This window comes from Alosa sapidissima, chromosome 23 (genome assembly GCF_018492685.1).
Source record: "Alosa sapidissima isolate fAloSap1 chromosome 23, fAloSap1.pri, whole genome shotgun sequence".
Classification (NCBI taxonomy): Eukaryota; Metazoa; Chordata; class Actinopteri; order Clupeiformes; family Clupeidae; genus Alosa; species Alosa sapidissima.
This window is the reverse complement of record NC_055979.1, coordinates 19,913,676-19,929,432: the sequence shown is the minus strand read 5'-3', so window position 1 is coordinate 19,929,432 and position 15,757 is coordinate 19,913,676. Positions and strand designations below refer to the sequence as shown.

At 46.0% G+C, this 15,757-nt stretch overlaps 1 protein-coding gene across 4 annotated transcripts in view; it reads right to left on the bottom strand.

Moving 5' to 3' along the window:
• tjp2a (tight junction protein 2a (zona occludens 2)) overlaps positions 1–15,757 on the bottom strand; it is a 40,094-nt gene that overhangs the window by 9,279 nt on the left and 15,058 nt on the right. For all 4 annotated transcript variants that reach the window (XM_042080450.1, XM_042080447.1, XM_042080448.1 and 1 more), the window contains exons 2-10: positions 11,546–11,669; positions 6,336–6,389; positions 4,107–4,231; positions 2,787–2,889; positions 1,995–2,634; positions 1,373–1,476; positions 1,045–1,198; positions 524–635; positions 28–152 (exon numbers count right to left, since the gene is read on the bottom strand). In XM_042080450.1, coding sequence (XP_041936384.1) covers positions 28–152; positions 524–635; positions 1,045–1,198; positions 1,373–1,476; positions 1,995–2,634; positions 2,787–2,889; positions 4,107–4,231; positions 6,336–6,380 — 1,408 coding nt within the window. In that variant the 5' untranslated portion in view covers positions 6,381–6,389; positions 11,546–11,669. The remainder of the gene's footprint in view (positions 1–27; positions 153–523; positions 636–1,044; positions 1,199–1,372; positions 1,477–1,994; positions 2,635–2,786; positions 2,890–4,106; positions 4,232–6,335; positions 6,390–11,545; positions 11,670–15,757) is intronic.

The window sequence follows — 15,757 nt, the reverse complement described above, 5'->3', positions numbered from 1 at the left end:
TGTGTGTAAGCAACTAACAACAGGCACCTTCTGGCTCCGCCTCAGTGTCTCCTGGCGCCTCCCTCTGCAGTGGGGGCGGGGCCTTCTCCTCAGGAGGGCGGAAGGGAGTTGCCATGGCGCCCATCTTAGCCAGTCGACTTGGGGGGCCATCCCTACAGAACACAGAACATTAGAATGTAACAGGCCAACAGAAGAAGGAACTTTAGAAAGAAACCAAACACACGTCCATCTAGTGAACACTGACTGAACACACAGATCAACTCAATATATTACATCAACTCAATATATTTATAATTACTGAAGACACAGATCAACTCAATATTACATCAACTCAATATAGTACATCAACTCAATATATTTATAATGACGGAAGACGCATATCAACTCAGTATATTACTTCAACTCAATATACTTATACTTACTGAAGACACATATTAACTCAATATATTACATCAATATATTTATATTTACTGAGGACATACAGCACAGCAGCAAGTGATGCCATCACCTAGGTGCTGCTTACCTTGGTCTGTCTCGTAGCCTCTCGTTAGATGAATGGGAGGAAAGATCTGATTGGTGGCCACGTCTATCATCTTGAGGTGAGTAGGAACGGTATGACTCGATCTCAGAGATATCTGAAGAGACATACACACACATATCACACACACACACACACACACACACACACACACACACACACACACACACACACACACACAAACAGGGTACAATTAAAGATGGCCTTGAAGAAATATTCAGTAGGAACACCAAACAGAGAGCGTCTCTAGTATGTACATGTTTACCATATACTGTAGCGTGTGTTCTCGATCACTCCTGTTAGCAGCATAATGTTAATGCTGCTAGCGTCCACCATACAGGGGAAAAAAGCTGCTCAGCAGCCACCATATAACCCTAACTTCACACACCACCAGAGAACAACATCGGTTGGTATTGTATCTCCAGCTGTAAGAGCTGTGTGTGTGTGTGTGTGTGTGTGTGTGTGTGTGTAAGTGTGTAGGTACAGGTGTGTATGGTAATGCTAACCGTCCAGCTCGGAGTCGCTGTCCTCCATGGGCGGAATCCTGACGAGCACCTGCTGCCTGTCCCTCTGCACAGTCAGTTGCAGCCGCCCGCGGGATTTCTCTATCAGATGGCCCGCGTCACCCAGGGACAGGTTTTCAGTCACCGTGCCATTTATCTACACACACACACACGTGATGAACACAAACATCGGACACACACACTCAGAGCACACACATACACACACAGACACACACACACACACACACACACACACACACACACACACACACACACACACACACACACACACACACACACACACACACAGGTGCAAGGTTTTCACACCCACCTTGAGGATGATGTCTCCCTCCTGCAGGCTTCCCTCTTTGGACGCAATACCAGTGCTGCTCATCTCTTTAATAAACAGCTGACTGCCTAACCGCAGGCCATACTCTACAAACACACACAAACACACACAGTCAGAGGGCCTCTGGCATGGACAACTATATGACACATTTCAGTCTATCTTTGTGTGCATATCTGTCTATCTGAGAGACTGTATGCGAGAGGCAGTGTGTCTGTGTGTGTGTGTGACACAGCTTATGCTAAGTACTTTGAAACGCAGAGATGCCCAACTGTGTGACTGTACAGCATTCCGTATGTGCAGAATACTCTTGCCTTTAGAGCGAGTGTACGAGTCAGTGTGTGTGTGTGTGTGTTCATCTGTAAGTGAGTGTGTGTGTGTGTGTGTGTGTGTGTGTGAGTGAGTGAGTGTGTGTGTGTGTTCATCTGTAAGACTGTGTGTGAGAGTGTGTGTGTGTGTGTGTGTTCATCTGTAAGACTGTGTGTGAGAGTGTGTGTGTGTGTGTGTGTGTGTTCATCTGTAAGAGTGTGTGTGAGAGTGTGTGTGTGTGTGTGTGTATGTACGTGTATCTGTGAGAGCGTGTGTGTGTGTGTGTGTCTGTGTGTACCTTCGTTGGGGCGATTTTTGAGCAGTAAGACGCTAACGGGGGGTTCCAGTGGTTGCCGCTGGCGTTGAGGGGGGGAGGGTGGTCCGGGGTGGTCCAGATGCTCGCGGCTGCCGCCCCTCCTGATCGCCTCCTGCTGGTGGGACGAGTCATAGCGACGCTCACTGTGGTCGCTCGGTGCTCGCTCACGTCTGTAACTATTGGCTGGGCTGTGGGAGCGTTCCAGGGCATGTTCACTGCGGTATCGCCGCTCTGGGCTACGCTCCCGATCCAGAGTGCGCTCACTACGGTAACGGCGGTCAGGGCTGTAGTCTCGGTCAAGTGCTCTCTCGCTGCGGTACCGGCGGTCAGGAGGGCTTTGGTCACCACGATGACGGCGGTTGGGACTGTGGTCTCTGTCAAGAGTCCGGTCGCTGCGGTAACGCGGATCGCCTCTGACATAGGAGCGGTCGGGGCTGAAGTCACGGTCCCCCCGCCTGCTGTCGCGCTCCAGGCTGCCGTCTCGATGCCCGGGCCCTCGGCCGCTGTAGGCACTCCGCCTGTCGTCATAGTCGTCGTTATAGTCGCCACTGAACACGCGGTCATCAGGGGACGGTTGCCTGGTCAAAACAGCTGCAGGAACCTTCCGTGGTCTCTTTACCAACTGAATGAGCACACACACACACAGACACATATACACACACACACAGACACACAGACACACACAAACACACACACACACACACAAAGGTGAGTCCAACCAAAGACAAACATAAGCAGTCAGTGTCAGCAGCTGAGGAGAGAAGAGCCACTTACGATTTTGGCCACTTTGCCGCACTTCCTGAGGGTCTGTACCGCAAAGGAGTGTTGGACACCCTCCATGCGCACCGCATTCACCTGCATCACCCGGTCACGCTCACTATGGCCACAGGGGCAAAGAGAACACACACGCACACACGCACACACACACACACACACACACACACATTAGAGGGTTACTACAGGCTAGCGTAGGAGCATCAAACAGTCAACATGAGGCAGCAGACTTTATTAACAATTACTGATAATATGGTGATCCAATAGGTGAACCACTACTCATACAGGTTGGCAGAGAGTAGTGGGAATAGGTTGATGAGGGGGGGTGGGGTTGATGAGGGGGGGGGGGTGGGGGGGATGGGGTTGGTGAGGGGGGGGGTGGGTTGATGAGGGGGGGGGGGGGTTGGTGAGGGGGGGATGGGGTTGATGAGGGGGGGATGGTGTAGGTGAGGGGGGGTGGGGGGATGGGGTTGGTGAGGGGGGGGTGGGGTTGGTGAGGGGGGGTGGGTTGATGAGGGGGGGGGGGGGGTTGGTGAGGGGGGGGGTGGGGTTGGTGAGGGTTGGTGAGGGGTTGATGAGGGGGGGATGGGGTTGGTGAGGGTTGGTGAGGGGTTGGTGAGGGGGGGATGGGGTTGATGAGGGTTGGTGAGGGTTGGTGAGGGGGGGATGGTGTTGGTGAGGGGTTGGTGAGGGGGGGGGGGGGGGGGTTGGTGAGGGGGAGTGGAGGGCACAGGTTGGCATAGGTCCGTGTGAGGGGGAGAGGAGGGCACAGGCTGGCTTAGGTTAGTGGGCTCAGGTTGGTGAGGGGGAGTGTGCGTGTGTGTGTGTGGGGGGGGGGGGCATAGTTGGTACAAATTGGTATAGGTTGATGGGCACAGGTTGGTGAGGGTAGGGGTAGAAGGTGGTGAGGGGGTAGTAAGGAGGGCAGCTAAGGGGTAGGGGTAGAAGTTGGTGGGGGATAGGGGGGAGGGCAGTTAAGAAGTAGGGGTAAAAGGTGGTGAGAGGGTAGGGGGGAGGGCACTAAGGGGTAGAGGTAGATGGTGGTGAGGGGGTAGGGGGGCAGAGAGGCTGGTGGGGGGTAGAGGGCTTAGCTAAGGGGGTATTGGGGGCAGTTGAGGAGGTAGAAGGTGGGTGGGGGCAGCAAAGGGGGTAAAGCTAGAGAGTACTGTGTGTGTGTGGGGGGGGGTAGTGGGGGCAGTTAAGGGGGTATAGGTAGATGTTGGTGAGGAGGAGAGATGGGCAAAGGTTGGTATAAGTTAGTTGTCAAAGGTTGGGAGGGTGCAGGTAGAAGGTGGTGAGGGTGTAGTAAGTGTTACACACAAGAGCAGTCCTTCAGCGGGGCCACCTGGCAGCACGTCAGACACGACGATTGACATCTCCCCTGTATCCTCCAGAGGGTTGTCTCGCCCCCCAGACACCGCGATCCCAAAGCCCATCTTGGGGTCCTACACACACACATATGCAGCAGGTTAGTACAGTATGTGTGAGTAGATTTGTGTTTTTTTTTCGTGTTTGTGTTGGTGTATGAGAAGAAAAATAAAGATTCCTAGTCCTCTCGGCTGAAAACTGCAGTAACTGTGTGTGTGTGTGTGTGTGTGTGTGTGTGTGTGTGTGTGTGTGTGTGTGTGTGTGTAGGTGTGTGTGGGTGTGTGTGTACACACTCCCCAGATTAGAGCAGTAATTTGATGACGACCTCTGACCCTCCCCTGCATGAAACAATTACAGCGTGCACGCGCGCACACACACACACACACACACACACACACACACACACACACAGATTTATCCTCCATTCCAGATGGCACAGGAAGAGGGAGACAGCAGAGAGATATATATGAAGAGAAAGCTAGAAACACACACGTGGGCGAGAGAGCAGGGTAGACAGACAAGAGGGAGAGAGAGAGAGAGAGAGAGAGAGAGAGAGAAAATGAAATGAGAGCACAAAGAGAGAGTGAGAAGCAAGGGACGCCTCTGATAAACATATCTAGTAAACATCTCTGATAAAGACATCTGGTAAAACACCTCTAGTAAACACTTGTGGTAAACATCTCTGATAAATATCTCTGGCAAACACCTCTGACCAACACTTCTGATAAATATATCTAGTAAACATCTCTGATAAAGACCTCTGGTAAAACACCTCTGGTAAACATCTCTGATAATGACTTCTGGTAAACACTTCTAGTAAACATCTTTGATAAAAACCTCTGGTAAACACCTCTAATAAATATATCTAATATACATCTATTATAAAGACCTCTGATAAACATCAGCACTTCTGGTAAACACCAGCAACTTTATTACCTCTGGTTAAGACCTCTAATAAATATATTTAGCAAACATCTCTTATGAAAACCTCTGGTAAACACCTCAGATAAACACCTCTGGAAAACATTAGCACATAAACATTTCTAGTAAACATCTTTGATAAAGACCTCTGGTAAACACCTCTAATAAATATATCTAATATACATCTATTATAAAGACCTCTGATAAACATCAGCACTTCTGGTAAACACCAGCAACTTTATTACCTCTGGTTAAGACCTCTAATAAATATATTTAGCAAACATCTCTTATGAAAACCTCTGGTAAACACCTCAGATAAACACCTCTGGAAAACATTAGCACATAAACATCTCTGGTAAACACAAGCAACTCTATTACCTTAGATCAGGGGTGTTAAACATAAGGCCCGGGGGCCAGATCAGGCCCGCCAGTAGGTTTCATACGGCCCCCAAGATGTTTTGGATAGGAATATCCACATCCAGACGTCTTCAACAATTTGTAATAAGTAATTTCTGTGATAAATTAATTAAACCTAGAACTACAAACCATCCTCAGGAAGGAAGAGGCCACACAATTGACATGGAAGTAAGGTGTTTCAAGACAATTGAGTAGGATATGATGTCAGTAGATGATTTGTACTTCTTTGCTCATAAGTGGGTAGAGTAAAAGAGTATATCATTAAACAACAATCTGATACCAATCCGGCCCACTGCCTAATATGAGTTTGACACCCCTCCCTTAGATAAACACTGATAAACATCAGCACCTCTGGTAAACACCTCAGATAAACACCTCTGATAAGCACTTCAGATAAATCACTGGCACCTCTGGTAAACACCTCAGGTAAAACACCTCTGGTAAACATTAGCACCTCTAATAAACCCCTCTGGTAAATACTTCAGATAAACATCACTGAAACATCTCTATAACACATGGTGCAGTTGTGTGTGCCAGAGTTTGTAGTGAAGGATGCTCCCTCAGAATCTGTGAATCTTATAGAACGTTGCTGATCTTGGCTTTCTCGCAGCCTCAATGTGTGCTCTTGTGAACTTGTGTATGTGTAAAAATTTGAGTTTTTTTGAGTGTGAGTGTTTATATGTGAGCATGTGTGAATATGTGAATGAGTGTGTGTGTGTGTGTGTGTGTAAGAGAGAGAGAGAGTGTGTTTGTGAAGTTGTGTGTGTGTGTGTGAGTGAGTGTGTCTGTGTGCGCGAGTGTGTGTGTGTGTGTGTGTGTGTGTGCAGATGTGCCTTCACTCACACGCTGGAGGGTGACTGTGTATTGTTCCCACACCACCTCCTCCATGACTGGGTTCTGCAAAGAGAGAGAGGGGGGGGGGGGGTCAATCCAACAAACATGCACTGTTTGCAGACCTAGATAGCAAGATAGAGAGTATTTCTCTCTATACAGTGTATATACATATATATGTATACAGTAAAAAAAAAAAAAGTTTATTAACCCTTACGAGCCCGACCGTTCTAATTTCGTTACAAAAGTAACAATGACCAATCGTCTAATATCTCAGCTGTCCAATGACTGATTTTATTTCTGAACTTTTCCCCGTAATGCTGACAACATAAGCTTCAATTTGATATGATTGGTTAAGGGGTTTATGGCGCGAAATATTTTGGATACTTGAAGATGAGTCTTGAAAAAATATTTTCACTTCAGCCGGTGCATTTGACGTGGACAGCCGGATGCCACCTGCACTTAAGTTGGAGTTTACCTCAACTGGAAACCACACAGCTGGATAAACTGAGGTAATATTGTTTTTACATTGGTTCTAGTTATGGTTTATCTTAATTTGAAGTCCTTAAATCATGTTATTTGACAGTAATATGCTTTCTCATCAGCGTCAACATTATGGCATAGCTGCTCCAACTACTACTCTGTCGTCTTTCCATCAAGTACATATTCCTGTACAGCAGGAGCCTGTTATAAAATATGCACATAATAAAACTAAAGTAGCTTGTATGGCCCTGGATTGTAACGGTAGGCAAATTTGTTTTATTGATAAACAAAATTGCTGTCAGATTTGGCATTCTGCAAAAGGGGATGCGTTTAGCAATGGGTCATAGCTCTTCTGTGTTCAACCTTCAGGTTCCTCACCCCACCTTTCACTATCCTCCTCTGTAAGTGTGTGTGGGTATGAGTTTGTGTGTATGTGTGTATGTGTTTATTTTCCACAGGCTTGTTCTAAGTGTGTAATCCACTTTCAAATGTTTCGAACACATTGAGTTTTAAGTTATGTTGATTGTATTCCTAGCTTTTCATAAATAATAATACATTTTATATATGTATATAATTTTCATATTATATTGATTTATATAAGGAAGTTGTATCTGTTGAATCAAATGTATTTTATGTCTCTATTCCGAAATGGTCTTCAATGAATACAGTATACTTACTTCCTTTATTATTGGTAAGGTATGTTTTTTTGTCATTCTTATTGACTGTAGCATTTGCTTATATTAAAGCAAAAGATTAAAGACCAAATAAATTTAAACCATTGTATCTGACTTGATTATTAGTTTTTATGCATACTTTTATGTTGTTGGTGAGAAAGTGAATGTGAATTCTGTCAACATTCTAAATCCCGTTTCCTGCATTTGTTTACACTGATCACTAAAATTATCATAACTTTTAAAAAAAGTTAATGATATTCCAATACAGTCTTTTTTCATACACTCTATATTGTTCTCTATCTTGTAGAGAAATATGATGAAAATTCATTTTTATGTGAATGAAATTAAATTTTGACAAATTCCGGATATACATTTGGAGAGGATTTTCAAATACTGTTCATTACTATATCAACATTACCTTATGTATTTTACATCATTTCATAGAACTGATCCTTCTGATTACAATGGTATGTATATCCCATTGATGGTATGTATTATACTCAAGAAATACGCTTTTTTGTGTGAGGAGTTCATCCAGCACCAAAAATGGAATGTTCGGCACGGGCACGAAGGGTTAACAAATATAAACATTTAAATGTAGTCATATAAATATTTTATTTTAAAAACAAATAAATTGATAACCCTTGCATGTGGGTGAGTGATAGTCACGTCATATATCAAACTACACAGCTTTGTCAGGAACCACCTGTCAGATTTGAAGTGTGTGTATCACCCACCCACCACTGCTTAACACACGCCGAATGTGGGCACCTGACAGAATGGCAGGATGTGCAGACCTTACATGGCATATCACACACACACACACACACACACACACACACACAAATGTACTGGCACATGAAAATTCACACAGTTTGGACACCATACAAAAGAGATAAGAAAAAAGTAGTTTCCACTCCCTCAACTTTATACAACATGATAACATATACACAGAAACATCTACAACACACACACACACACACACACACACACACACACACTTACGCCGCCCTGTAGAATACGGATGGCTTTGACGGTGTGTGCCCATTTCCTGTGCAGTGAGAGAACAGTCTTCATGCTGCCACTGTGCTACCTCACAGTCTACTGCCAGCGCATCTGTCTCTGCCGCCACTCACATACACTCACACACACACACACACACACACACACACGGCTGGCCTACATTCTGTCTAAATCCTGATGTCCTCTGCCACCCGCACGTACACACGCAAAAAAACAGGGCATTTACACACACACACTCTCTCTCTCATACACACATACACACACACACACACACTCTCTCTCTCTTTCCCCCCCCCTCTCTCTCTCACACACACACACACTTACTCTATCTCTCTCACACACACACACACAAAAACAAACTCTCACACAGACACACTAACTCAAACACACACACACACACACACAACACATATTTATGCATTGCACCCACACATCTTGTGGCATTAGGTTTGTGTGATGATCATTTTGAAGCACACAGTGTTTTACAAGCGGCCCCTGAGAACACGCCTCAGTCTCTAAAGCCAACAGGAGTACGCACGCCAACAAGTGGAATTCTGGGTAAAAATACTCCACTGCATAAGAGATGGGTAAGGCAAGGAAAGGAGGAGAGAATAAAAGAAGAGAGGACAGAGAGGAAAGACCAGAGGAGGACAGAGAAGGAGAAAAGAAAAGAAATAGATAAAAGAGAAAGACGGGTGTCAGAGGTTGTGGAGAGGTTGAGGAGGAGAGAGGAGAAGATGAGAGGAGAGAGATGAGAGGAGAGAACAGGATGAGGAGAGGAGAGAGGAGAAGATGAGAAGAGAGGAGAGGAGAGAAGAGAGGAGAGGAGAGAGGAGAATATGAGGAGAGGAAAAGGGAGGGACAGCAACTAGTTGTTACTCTTACACACACACACACACACACACACACAGAGCTAGGACACATACACACATGCCCACACACTTCCAGGAAAAGGTAAAGGGTGATTTGAATGAAGCAATTCAAATACAGCCTCCCGGCTGTTACACATCTTATCTCGAGGATTAAAACTGAAATGCGCGCACACACACGCGCGTGCACACACACACACTCTTACCTCTCTAAACCCCTCAGCTCATCACCGCTGCAACCAAAGAGATTAATACACACATACACACGTCTACACTCAGGGACAATGTCAACACTCGGACACATTCCTCGGTTAACACAGCAGAAAGAGCCACTTTCAGGCTCAAAGCAGCATGCGACAGAACACACACACACACTCTCTCTCTCTCACACACACACACACCTGATAGGTGGCTGAGGTCACAATTTTCTATAAACTAACAAGGACGGCAAGAGGATCACACACACACTCACACACACACACACACGCACACGCACACACACACAAAATCTCTTTAATCCACTCCTGCTGTGAGAGCAAGACAATGGGGCCTGATGACACAGAGAGGGTGATCTAGCATCATCCTGACGACACAGACACAGGGAGACAACCAACCAAACCAACGACACGGCACAGGACACGACTCACTGAGAAACAACAACATGTGGCCACGCACTGTGGGCGCCTGGATGATCTAAACAAGTCCAACGGCTCTAGTAAATCCGCCTGCTGGCACAACATAAGACATGCCTGCCCCCTAGTGGCAATGCCTGTACCCTACAACATCTCGGAATGTAACAAAAATGTAACTCGTAAATCAGGTTACTAGGCCAAGAATACTGGCGTATACAAGGAACTTGGTCTCTGCATTAATCCTATCCGTGAATTAGTGAACACACAGACCACACAGTGAACACAGTGAGGTGAAGCACACACTAACCCGGAGCAGGGAGCTGCCTTGCTACATCGGCGCTCGGGGAGCAGTAAGGCGTTAGGTGCCTTGCTCAAGGGCACCTTAGCCGTTCCTACTGGTCAGGGATTGAACCGGCAACCCTTCGGATACAAGCCCGAAGGGTCATGTCATTACACTGTATTGGTGCTGTGCAAGTTGAATTGACTGCCTGTCACTTTAAGGCTGTAACGGCCTGTGAGGCTTGCTTGATTCTCATGGTTTTAGGCTAACTTAGCGTTGTTGTGCCATGTGCATAAGGATGCAATTAATTATGTTTTCCATGTCATTTGTTAAAGTAAATGCTCAACAGCCTAACAATAAGAAAATATATCTTGGATTATAGGAGACAAGTGTCTTGTAACGATAATTTCTATGATATTGGTGAGCTCTACATGAATTACAAATAACTATCTCCAGATTACTGGACGTGGTTTACATTCACTGGACGTGGGTTACATTCACTGCACTGGTCATGTCAGACGGTGGAGCAGATTGTATCTAATTTGACACAGAATGACCAGTGGAGAATACCTAATACCGGCGCTTGGGGAGCAGTTTGGGTAAGGTGCCTTGTTCAAGGGTGCTTCATCCGTGGATGTGGGAGACTGCTGTTCAATCCCCCCCCCCCACCCACAATTTTCCTACCAGGTTACAGGTCAGATTCCCTAACCAGAAGACCACGGAAACCTCTTGGCTCAGATCTGCAGCAAAAACTAAACACTGTGCAGTGTTTCCCACAGAATTGAATTCTATTTGTGGTGGTAGGTTTGCAGAATTAACTTGAATGCAACAGCTTTTAGCAAATTAGTGCAGTGTGGTTATGATGCTAACCAGATTTAAGCACAATTTAGTGCAACCTGGAAAATCATTGTGTGGTGGTCAATGTTGATATTGTGGTGGGCCGCCACAAATAAGTCAATGTATGGGAAACATTGCTGTGGGTGAGCTACCTCTCTGGTGTGTTTTGTCTGGTCCTTCGTTAAAATATAATGTACACGGTTTTGGACAAAAGTGTCTGCTAAGACATCTGAATATAGACATAAACACAAAAAAACATGATGTCATGTGCAATTGCTGACTGTACCTTTAACTTTTTGTGTCAGCTCAAATTTGACGTAAGAAATTCAGACCACAGCAAAGTCCCAGCAATCACACACACACAAACACACACGCGCACACACACACAGACAGGGCTTTAGACACGCCCCATGGTGCCGCCTACCTTGATGATGGGGCAGTGGCTGGGTGCGGAGAGCCGACGCAGACACCAGTACTGAGCTTCTTTGGTCCAGTAGAACTTCTCCCACGAACAGCTGGAGTGGAACAGATCACCGCTGGACTGCTCCCTAAAAGAGCACAATACAGCCCGATCATACTACTGAGGAGTCATGACACAGCAGAATCATATCACTAAGAATGGGTAATGACACAGAAGATTCATACCACTAAGGAGTCATGACACAGCACAATCACAACACGGCAGAAGTCATGACAGCACAAATCATGAAGCTTCTATTACTACCAAAGTCCTTTTAGGCAAGTCCCTCCACTCGGCGGCCATATTGCAACGCTTTCTGGGCACTTATCGGGCATCTATTTCGCCAGAAATGCGCGTGCGCAAGGCTTCACGACACCAACCTTGCTCCAGCGGCGAGATCACAACACATGATTGGCACGATGGCTTCACAAAACACCACATGATTGACTCAATGTATTCACAACACAGCACATGATTGGCTCAATGTATTCACATGTCGACGTTTTGCCGCGGAAGGGGTGTGATAAGTGTAGACAACTGCCATATTGGCATTACAAACTAACCCCATGCATTTCTATTGAGGATTTTTTGAGTGATGTGTCTCCTCATTAGAAAGTCTCTGTTACTACTACTTACTACTTACTACCAACATTGAGTTCATTTGAACTCAAGTGAACAGCTCAATCTATTAGTGTTTTCAGATATAGTTCCTTTTAAAAGAACAGAACTCAGTCCACTAAAAGGGGAACAGAAAGCGGACCAAAACCAAAGGGGCAAACAAAAGGTCATTTTGTATTCACATTGTGGGCTGTATTTTGCACCCTGGCGCATGGCGTAAAACTCGTTTTCCACCCGACGCAAAGTTTAATTCCTAATTTTGCACGTTTATTTTTTAAACAATGCGCCCAGGGGTGTGGCAGTTAACAACTTAGGGAGTGGCCTGGCGCATTGTTTAAAAATCGGTATTGTACACCTGGTCAGAAGTCTATGGTGAGTTGTTTATATGTTATTTTAAGAGCGCATTGTCAACAGTCATATTGGCGGCTGCACAACGCACCATCCTTCTATCATCCATGAACGCACACCAGCGCACGTCCATGGAAAACATTACAAATTGCACGATTGCAATGGGAAACATAATTAGAATAAAGATATTACGAAATACTGTACATCTCATGATGAGTAGTTATTCACCATCATTTGCAAATTGGTAATGACGGTTAAAAGTGATTAGGGGAGAGATGAGAGACACGTATGGAGCACTGTCACAAGATATAAGCAACTCCTCTCCTCTGCAGGATAAAAGTTGTTTCATTGAGTCATTTGAACAATATTCGGGTAAGTGTTGCTTTTTCCAGCCTATGTTTTCGATGTTAACCCATTGTCAGTCAATAGTGAAAGTAGCTTACTGTATAACTGTCTTGACGTTGACTGACACACCATGCTGAAGTTAGTTTCACTTTGCCAATGAGTTCAAATAATAGACGAGTGCAAATGCGTGAAGGCTATGCTAGGTTTTAGTAAAGCATGGTTTAGTGGAATGACTATTCCATATGGTCTTGCAAGCAGCTTCCTTCAAATGTGCCGTTGACTGTCAAAATACCAATGCGTTCTTTGACATCGCGCCTTAAAGGGAATGACAGATGTCATTCTCATTGGTTTAAATGATGTTACACCCCAAACACACCCCCATGACTGATTAAGAAACCTAGGAACACCTTGTTGCGCCATGCGCTCGATGTTTGATAACGAAAACACTCCCAATGTGGACTGGACATCCTACTAAATTTGAATAAGCTTTTGACGAGTGACGATGCGCTTTAGACGGTCATGATAGGGCCCTGTGAGTTAATTTGAAAGAGGACTCAGATCTTATTCTGGTGCACTTCAGCTCTGATGAGGCCTCAGTTTTCTTCCTGTTCACATTACCCTCTCTGGGGGTCTTACTGCTTAGGACGAGTTATTTAGTTGCTTTGGGCTAGTTATGTATGAAACTACATGTACCACAAAGCGGTACAAAATATGACCACTGCTCAGTCCTGCACATTCTCTCCGGACATTCGCAACTGGCGGGCGATGGATTAAAAAAAAACAAAAAAACAATGGTTCTGTGTCATCCTTGTGGTTCCGTGTCCTCCTTGTGGGACTACATGCACACCAAGTTTCATGTAGCCTAGTCTTTCAGTGTCCGACACAAACTGACACATTACTGAAGAAAAAAAAAAATCCAGAAAAGCAAAACTCTGACTAAACCTTGTGTGTTAGCTAGCGCGGCAGTCATAATAAAGATCATAACCCATGATTTGTGTGCTTAATAAATATATATATGTATGTATATTCAAATCGCTACTCAACCCTCAGCTGCCTCCTCCTCCATCCAGCCTTACTGCAGATACCCTCGCCTCATTTTTTACAAACAAAGTGGCGGCAATCAGCAGTCAATTCTCTACATGCCCACTCAACGCATCTGACTCAGATACCGCACTCCTACAACCTCTAGGGACTGCTGGAACATCTTTTTCAGCATTCACGCCTCTCTCCGAGAGTGAAGTGTCCAGACTCCTGACATGCAGCCGTCCTACCACATGCTCGCTGGACCCTATACCTACGAGCCTACTTCAGTCCATCAGCCCGACCATCGCTCCAGCTATCACACATGTGATCAATGCCTCGCTAACCTCCGGCACATTTCCAACAGCGTTCAAAATGGCCCGGGTAACACCGTTACTTAAGAAAGCTTCTCTCAACCCTGCTCAAGTCGAGAACTACCGCCCTGTCTCACTACTGCCTTTCCTATCCAAAGGCATTGAACGAGCAGTCTCCAAACAGGTCTCTGACTTCCTTTCACAGAACAACCTTCTGGATCCAAATCAGTCTGGGTTCAAAAGCGGCCACTCTACCGAAACGGCTCTGCTGTCTGTAACAGAAGCCTTAAAAGAAGCCAGGGCGACCGCTCGGTCATCAGTACTCATTCTGCTTGACTTATCGGCTGCCTTTGACACGGTTAATCACCGTATCCTTCTCTCTATACTCGCTGACATGGGAATCTCCGGTTCTGCTCTCTCCTGGTTTGAATCCTACCTCACAGGACGCTCGTTTAACGTATCATGGCTTGGTCAGCTATCTGCACCTCACCATCTCACCACAGGGGTCCCCCAGGGCTCAGTGCTGGGCCCCCTCCTCTTTGCTATCTACACCACCTCCTTGGGACAGATTATCCGTTCGCACGGCTTCTCATACCACTGCTATGCAGACGACACACAGCTCTATCTGTCCTTTCCACCTGACGACCCCCTGGTTTCAGCACGGATCTCGGATTGCCTTTCAGACATAGCTACATGGATGAAGGCACACCACCTCCAGCTGAACCTCTCAAAGACTGAACTGCTGGTCATCCCAGCTAAACCTACCATACACCACGACATCAACATCAAATTTGACTCCCTGTCTGTTTCACCGACCAGGACTGCAAGAAATCTAGGAGTTGTTCTCGACAACCAACTAAACTTCTCAGATCATGTTGCCTCAGTCGCCCGGTCATGCCGTTTCGCACTCTACAACATACGGAAAATCAGGACTTACTTGACTCAAGATGCTACCCAACTTCTGGTTCAGGCAATAGTCATCTCACGACTCGACTACTGCAATGCCCTCCTGACAGGTCTCCCAGCCTGCGCAGTGAAACCACTTCAGATGATCCAGAACGCAGCGGCGCGCCTGGTCTACAACCAACCCAAAAGGGCACATGTTACCCCGCTGCTCATCCAGCTACACTGGCTACCTATGGCGGCCCGCATCAAATTCAAGTCTCTAACGCTTGCCTACAAAGTAGTCTCCGGTTCTGCTCCCACCTACTTGAATGCCCTCATACAGACTTACACTACCTCCAGACCGCTGCGCTCCTCTGACGAACGACGTCTAGCTCTACCACCGGTACGCTCAAGCCAATCCAAACTTTTCTCATCTGTTGTTCCTCGTTGGTGGAACACACTGCCAGTTCCTACAAGGGCAGGGACATCCTTTTCCACGTTCAAAAAACTCCTGAAGACCCAGCTCTTTAGAGAACATCTACTCTCATAGCAACACTTACAACAAGTCTTACTGATCCTAGCACTCACCAGCCGTTAAACTGACAAGTAACTGTTAAAATACAGCACTCACCGACGCACTTATTCT